Genomic DNA, 7,500 nt, shown 5'->3' on the forward strand with positions numbered 1-7,500 from the left:
TCGAGGACAGCTGTGACTACGTGTATGACGTCATGTGGTCTCCCACACACCCCGCCCTGTTCGCCTGCGTGGACGGAGCCGGACACCTGGACCTCTGGAACCTCAACAATGACACGGAGGTACACACACACACACACACACACACACACACACACACACACACACAGGAATATTGTGTCCACTGCCTTTAAAATGTCACACTATTTAGCACTTCAATGTGTGTGTGTATGTATGTGTGTGTGTGTGTGTGTGTGTGTGTGTGTGTGTGTGTAGGTCCCCAGTGCCAGTGTGTGTGTGGACGGGGCCCCGGCACTGAACCGTGTGAGGTGGGCTCACTCCGGGAGGGAGATCGCCACGGGAGACTCGGACGGGCAGGTGCTCGTCTACGACGTGGGAGAGGTGAGACGTTTCTCCTTTGATCCCCTTTCTTCATCCCTCCATCCTCCGGTACCACCTCTCTCTGACACTCTCTGTCCCTCCTAGGGCTGGGCGATACTAAAGCCTCAAAATGAAATCTCTTAGTTTTTTTCCCCCGGTGCCGTTGTGTTGTGCAACTGACAGCGCCACACACTTCTCCCACACGGCTGTGTGCCTCTGTTTGAGACGCTGGAATAAATGAGTCATGCTGCTGTTTTTAGATGCCACAGACTTTAGACAGACGTTGACAGCGGACAGCGGTTTGCTCGAGGTCGGACTCTGCAAAGCCCAACCGCCTTTTTTTGGAACGAACTCCTCACTTTTATTAGCGCATACTAAAAGAAAACCTCCAATTCGTCGTGTAGTACTTGTACTCTGCGGTGACAACGAAGTTGAATCTAATCTAATCTAAATATGATCTAATACTACCATGTTGGTATTTGACAAGAACTCTCGGTGCCCAGGGAAGCGGGGGCGGTTCCGTACCGTAAATGAATACAAATGTATATAATTAATTTTGAAACATCGTCCTAAACCATGAATTTGAATGAATTGGTGAAATCTATTTATCGCCCACCTCTACTCCCTCCTGAGACTCTCTATCTTGTTGTTTGTTGTTGTTGATGTAGTTGATGTTATTGTTGATGTTGTTGATGTTATTGTTGATGTTGTTGTTGATGTTGATGTTGTTGTTGTTTACTCCCGCGCAGCAAATCTGCGTCCCGAAGGCTGACGAGTGGACCCGGTTCGTCCGCACGCTCGGCGAGATCAACGAGAACCGGGACGAAGGGGAGGAGCTGGCCGCCCAGCGCCTGGTCGCCTAGATCACCGTGGCGACGACCAGCGTCACAAAAACAACGAAGGAAAACATGTCTTCCTCTCGGCTTCCAGATCCTCACGACCCTTTTCCTCACCCGGAGCATGCACAGGCCTGGGGAGAACCCTAGAGTTAGAACGACTAGAACAGACACAGACTCAGAACCACACTACAGTGGTTTTGGGGTGTCGTCTCCTCAGTGAAATGGAAGGTGTATGTGACAGGGTTTGGTGAAAGAGTCCTCAAATAGGGCTAGGTAATTTTTCAGTTATTTCCAGATTAAGAAAGTGCAGATTGTAAGCTTTCAAATGATGTGTCATACATTGAAATCTGAAAATAGTTAAAGAAGATATGCTTACTTGAACGATGGTCCACCTTAAACCAAATAGCGGAGAAACTCGTTGAGTCAAAACACGCAAAACAGTTGCTAGGCTAGCGCTAAAAAGGAACATCTAACTGCCTGTTTAACACATCACAACATGCTGAAAGAACATCAACATGCTAAACACACATCACTACACATAATTAGATGATCACACAGTCCTTGCTTTTGAACACGTCCTAAAACGTAAGTTTGTTTACAAGCCATGTATCACTAACCCAGTAGCCTGAAGCAGGACGGCAGACGATATAGTGAATCAAATTCATGAATTATTTAGTAAGTATTTAATGATCCTAAAACTGTTGTTTGTTATATCGAGTGGGCTCTTCAACACTTCAACTTTCGTAATATGCAAAAAAAAAAGGAAAACACATTTTGTTTTAAAAAGAAGCTTTTTGGTCATTTGCGCCAATTTGACTTGAGAATGCGGACCTTTTCACTACACACTGATGTCACATATTTTACATTCCGGATGTGCCCACCTCAAGGTTGGTTGAGAGGGCAGTACCTAGCCTAGTACCTAGTCTAGTATCTAGCGGTTCTAACTCTACGGTGAGCTCAGGAATGATGACGCTGTTCCGTCCAGACGTCTGAACCAACTCAGTCCTCTTTTCTAAATATGCAAACCTTTGTACACTCACGTTTTTACAACTTTTGACCTTATGTGTGTTTCTATATATACCTATTTATTTTCCAAGCCTGTTTTATTTTGTCCTAAGGGCTGTGTGCATGTGTGTGTCACTGATGGGGAATACACACAATTCCAACAACAATGTTGCTTGCGGCTTGCTCCAGCTACGCGGCTGATCGTGAGGTATAAGTGGTCATTTTCCGTTAACGGAATTGCCTATTTTGAAAATCGATTTGGATCAAGGAAAGGCCTCAATCGACTAAACTGACTCATCCCTAAGACACACACACACACACACACACACACACACACGCAACAACGTCCTCCTCTGTATTGTCCAACTCCAGTATTATTTATTGTGTTATGTATCAGATACTGAACGGTTGCACATCATATGCACATAATATCATTTCAACATTTCATATATTAACACAACGTCGCTGCTGACAGCTTTACCAGTCCATTACCGTATGTTCTCAACATTAAGCACTACCACAAAGTCTTTTAAAGACTAACTGCTTTTAATTATTATTATTATTATTATTATTATTATTATTATTATTATTAGCTTTTGAAGTAGTGACACTAGCTGTTTATTCTAGGTGATGTGTTGAACCAAAGCTAGTGTCCAGGGGTGCAAACTGGTGATGGCCCAAAAAGGTGACAGAAAGCTAGCACTAATGGTGCTAAATGGATATCACTAGCACTAACGGTGGTCTAACAATGATGCGCGTGTAAGTAGCGGCAGCCCTGACCTTAACACCCGCTTAATTACTTCGACAACAGTTTACCGTGACTGTGTTCTCCACGCTGTCTGGGTACCTAGCTGCCTGAAGCTAAAAGTTATTTCAACAGCAGCCAAGTTTAGCAGACAGGAAGAGTTAGTTAGCTCGCGCATCATGTGACTTGGATGAGACTTAGCCCCCCCACCCATTTGATTTGATTTTTTGCAGATCTACACGATTCACATGATTCAACAGCTAATTTAGCAGAAAGGTTACAAGTTTGCACCCCTGTAGTGTTAGTGTGTGCTGTACTGTACCTGCCTGTATGGTCGTAGGAACCAAGTGTGTCTCCTTCCTGAATAGATCAGAATTCCTTCTGATTTCCTCCCATGACGATGTGGTCCTAAAGCAGATCCAGAGATGGACAGATACCAGTGGAGGTAGAAAACAGGAATGCATTTGTAATGATGCTAAAATGTAATAACACTAAACTGGTGTGACAGGAAATGACCAAGTCAAGTGTTTTGACCAGAACTCTTGGTACAGTTTTGTTTGTCCATGCCTTTTTGCTGCTCATCCCCCTTGGAAATAAAGACGCTCATTTCACATGGGTATAAAATTAAAACCATATGGATGATTTATTTCAATACAATACGGATAAATGAATTGGAAGTACATTTAAATTCATTTGATGACCCAATTCTTTTTTTTCATTCACCAATAAAACACTTTGTTGAAAAGGTCTGTACATCAGTAAAGAGTGATTCTCAGAGCGACCGTAGCCCGACATTATTCCAACATTACCGCAACGTCATTCTTCAAGTACTATGATATTGATCGAATATTACCTTTTTTTTCTCTCCTAATATCGTCGACTCATTCTCATGTTAGTGTAACATCTTCCCAACGTTACCGTAACGTTTCTCTTTCCAGTGTGGCGTCTCTGTACAGCAAAGATCTACAATATGTACAGTGCTAGGACCAATCAGTAGAGCCCTACACAAACGCTGTCCAATCAAATACATCCCCTACACACATTACCCAATCAGAGATGCCCTAACCACGCTGTGCATCAGAAAAAGAAAAGCGATAGAATATAAACAAAAATCACTCATGAGAAAAAGAGCTGTCCCCAGAGAGGGAGGGAGGGAGGGAGGGAGGGAGAGAGAGAAGGCCTCGTTTCAACGACAGGTGTCAGCTGAAAGGGGGAGGAGGAACAAATAAAATAGAGTGGAGGAGAGGAGGAGAAGAAGAAGAAGAGAGGGAAGAGAGAAGAAGGGAGGAGAGAAGAAGAGAAGGGAGGAGAGGAGCATGCAGCCACTGGAGACACTCTAGAGTTCTGGTTACTGTCTGCACGTTAACATCTGGTCCTGGACCAGCTCTCCGCCACCAGGCCAGGGGGAGACCACAGGAATAGACCCTGGGAGGAGGAGTGGCGGGGCTGTGTGTGTGTGTGTGTGTGTGTGTGTGTGTGTGTGTCTGTGTACAATACGTGTTTACGTGTGTGAGTCTACATGTACGTGCATGGCCCCTGGGAATGGAGTGTGAGTTCGGAATACGTCAATACGGTTATGTTCCCTCTGTCTTGTGCAGTGTGTGTGTGTGTGTGTACAGTACACTGTGTGTGTGTGTGCGTGTATGTGCGTAGCCCCTTGTCGCGGAGGAGAGGGGTAATGGGGGGTGGGGGGGTCTAGTCAGTCGCCTGGGGGGGCGGGGCGGGGGTCTCCTCTCTCGGGGGCTGGGGGTGGATGGTGACCACCCCGGAGGACTTGAACTTGGGCAGGTGGAGGCCGAACTTGTTCTCCACGCCGGCGAAGGTGGCGGCGGCCAGCCGGTAGCCGCCCACGTGGTCGGCGCTGACGGGCAGGACCTCCGAGATGCGCGACTTGGGGGTGGGCTCAGAACCCGCCGGACGGCTGAGGGGGGAGAGAGGGAGGGGAGGGAGGGAGAGAGAGAGGGAAGGGAGGGAGGGAGAGAGGGAGGGAGAGAGACAGAGAGAGAGAGGGAGAGCCACAGAGAGAGAGAGAGAGAGACAGAGAGAGAGAGACAGACAGAGAGAGACAGACAGAGAGAGAGAAAAAGAGACAGAGAGAGAGAGAGCGAGAGACAGAGAGAGAGAGAAAGAGAAACAGAGAGAGGGAGGCAGAGAGAGAAAGAGAGACAGAGAGAGAACAATAGACAGAGAGAGAGAGCCACAGAGAGAGAGAGAGAGAGAGAGAGAGACAGAGAGAGAGAGACAGACAGGAAGAGAAAAAGAGAGACAGAGAGAGAGACAGAGAGAGGGAGGCAGAGAGAGAGAGAAAGAGAGACAGAGAGAGAAGGAGGGAGTTATGAGTTGTTTCTTGTATCCGTTACCCCAACACCACAGACAGCTCCCTCTGGTTCTTCACGTCCACCCTGAGGGGGCGGAGTCTGACGCCATAGCAACGGTCTCTTACCTGCCGCCGAAGTCGATGTAGAACCACCTCTGGAGGAGTTCATAGGTCAACAGGGTCACGCCGAACTGAGGGGAGGAACGACACACTCGGGCTGGAGAGAAGAGGAAGGGGGGGGGGGGGGGGAGAAAGAGAAGAGGAGGGGGAGAGAGAGAGTGTCAGTGAGGTCTGGTTTCTCTAATGACAGCCACACGCACACAGATAGACACACGAAGACAGACACACGCAGACACAGACACAGAGAAAACACACACACCCACCCACACACACACATGCACGCACACACACAACACACACCTCCGGCCCCCTTCCACAGGGCTTTGAAGCCCTCCTCCTGCATGATCTTCCTGAAGCAGTCTATGACCCCCGTGTAGGTGGTCTGCCCCGCCCGCGCCGCCACCTGCAGGCGCGTCTTGATGACATCAGCGGGCGTCACCAGGGAGGCCGCGGGGATACCTGGGGAAATAAGAGTCCGACGAATTACACTTCTAATCGTTCTAACGTTCGATCCCAGGATATTCCTTCTTCACTCTCGCTTTCTTAACTCTGCTACAGTTGGTACGTTTTTCCAGAGGTGTTTATGAACAGTATCGCCTCTTCAACAACTCCTGTTCCCTCGTATCAAGACTGTTGGTCTGTTGGTCCCCTTTGTATTCGAGTTTTAGTTTCAGAGAAGGTTGCCTCACCCCTGTCATAGCACTGAATCTGCTCTATTTAAAGTCACAAACTGCCTACTTTTAGCATCTGATTCAGGTCAGCGTTCCATTTTAATTCTCCTTGATCTCAGCGCAGCCTTTGATACAATCGATCACGCCACGTCTCGTCATACTCTGTTCTCGGTTCTCTGTTGGTCTAGGAAAGTGGGTCTCCTCCTCAACGCTGTAGTAAACTTTGGTGTTCCACAAGGCTCCATTTTAGGCCCAATGTTATTCTCATTATACATGCTTCCAATAGGCCAGATTATCCACGTTATAACACAATATTTCCTTTCAGTGTTATACAGACGACACCCAGTTATATCTGCCCATTAAACCCCCATGAATTCTCCAGTTTAGCATCACTTAATAATTGTGTGGTGGCCTGGGAAAACCCGTCGGATGTCGCTGGCGTTCGTTCGTGGCAAAGAGCAAATATAGATGGAAATCGCGATTTTGGCGATTTTGATATTATGTGGTATTCTAGTACTTTGAACTCCATACTACATTATGGTGAATAAACATTTTAAGAAAACAAAAGAGAAAGTACTTATTTTGATGTTTTTGTGGCGGGTAGTTTGCTAGCGAAACAACATCACGTTGAACGTGTCTCATTCTCAGTTAAGCAACGCACGCACACATGAGCGAAAGGAGAGACGATACTTCCACCTGTGTTATTGCCAGTTTACTGATGCTCACAATAAGCATAAAGTAATAAAATCTTAACTAGAAGACACACAAATGGATCTGTCCCTCGCATACCGACGAGGCGAGCAGACTACCACCGCATCACAAGCAGACAAACGAGACCGGCCGATCTGCATAGGCTCCTCCCCCGACCCGGAGGAGAAAGGGGAGGATTTCTCCCCTTTCACTTTTTTTGACATGCTACATTAAAATGCTCATAACTTTTTAAAATAAAGGGCTATCTCAGCCATTCAACCAGTTATGAATAGCTGAGAACTTCTTTATGGAAATTTAATTTATGGAAATATTAAAAAATGAAAATGTCAAAATGCCACCATGTGAAGGGTTTTCCCAGGCCACCACACAATTACTTGGAAGAATAGGGGGTGTTAGCATAACGCTAGCACTAACGGTGCTACATGGATAGCACTAGCGGTGGTAGATGGAGAGCGCTAACTCTAGCGGAGGTGTAACAGTGATGAATGAATGAATGAATGGTCTTTATTGTCATTGCTACAGTACAGGTACCAAACAACGAAATTTAGGGTGTGTGATGCAGGCGTACCTGCGATGGCTCCGGCGGTCAGCAGCTGTAGAGGGCCCAGCCTCCCCTGCTCGTCTGCGAACTCCGCCTTGGTGTGGGCATACACCGGGAAGTAGATGGCTGAGAAGGGGATGTCTCTCAGGAAACACGCTTTAGCACCCTACACA

The 7,500-nt window shown here is 47.0% G+C and overlaps 2 protein-coding genes and 1 pseudogene across 3 annotated transcripts in view; 2 read left to right on the forward strand and 1 right to left on the reverse strand.

Annotated features, from left to right (window-relative positions):
• LOC308171467 (dynein, cytoplasmic 1, intermediate chain 2a-like) overlaps positions 1–1,277 on the forward strand; it is a gene marked incomplete at its 5' end in the record, with an annotated part of 10,924 nt that extends 9,647 nt beyond the window's left edge. The window contains 3 exons of the mRNA XM_080546318.1: positions 1–119; positions 274–399; positions 1,128–1,277. The exon at positions 1–119 is cut by the window's left edge and continues 22 nt beyond it. Of these exons, the coding sequence (XP_080402444.1) occupies positions 1–119; positions 274–399; positions 1,128–1,241 (359 nt within the window). The 3' untranslated portion in view covers positions 1,242–1,277. The remainder of the gene's footprint in view (positions 120–273; positions 400–1,127) is intronic.
• Positions 1–7,500, forward strand: part of LOC308171702 (large ribosomal subunit protein eL8-like) — a 507,482-nt pseudogene that overhangs the window by 457,715 nt on the left and 42,267 nt on the right. The gene's annotated exons all lie outside the window — the stretch shown is intronic.
• LOC308171646 (electrogenic aspartate/glutamate antiporter SLC25A12, mitochondrial-like) overlaps positions 4,663–7,500 on the reverse strand; it is a gene marked incomplete at both ends in the record, with an annotated part of 18,642 nt that continues 15,804 nt past the window's right edge. Inside the window, 4 exons of the mRNA XM_080546523.1 lie at positions 4,663–4,888; positions 5,411–5,501; positions 5,705–5,863; positions 7,355–7,493. Coding sequence (XP_080402649.1) covers positions 4,663–4,888; positions 5,411–5,501; positions 5,705–5,863; positions 7,355–7,493 — 615 coding nt within the window. The remainder of the gene's footprint in view (positions 4,889–5,410; positions 5,502–5,704; positions 5,864–7,354; positions 7,494–7,500) is intronic.

This window comes from Nansenia antarctica (genome assembly GCF_963989245.1).
Source record: "Nansenia antarctica genome assembly, chromosome: 16".
Classification (NCBI taxonomy): domain Eukaryota; kingdom Metazoa; phylum Chordata; class Actinopteri; order Argentiniformes; family Microstomatidae; genus Nansenia; species Nansenia antarctica.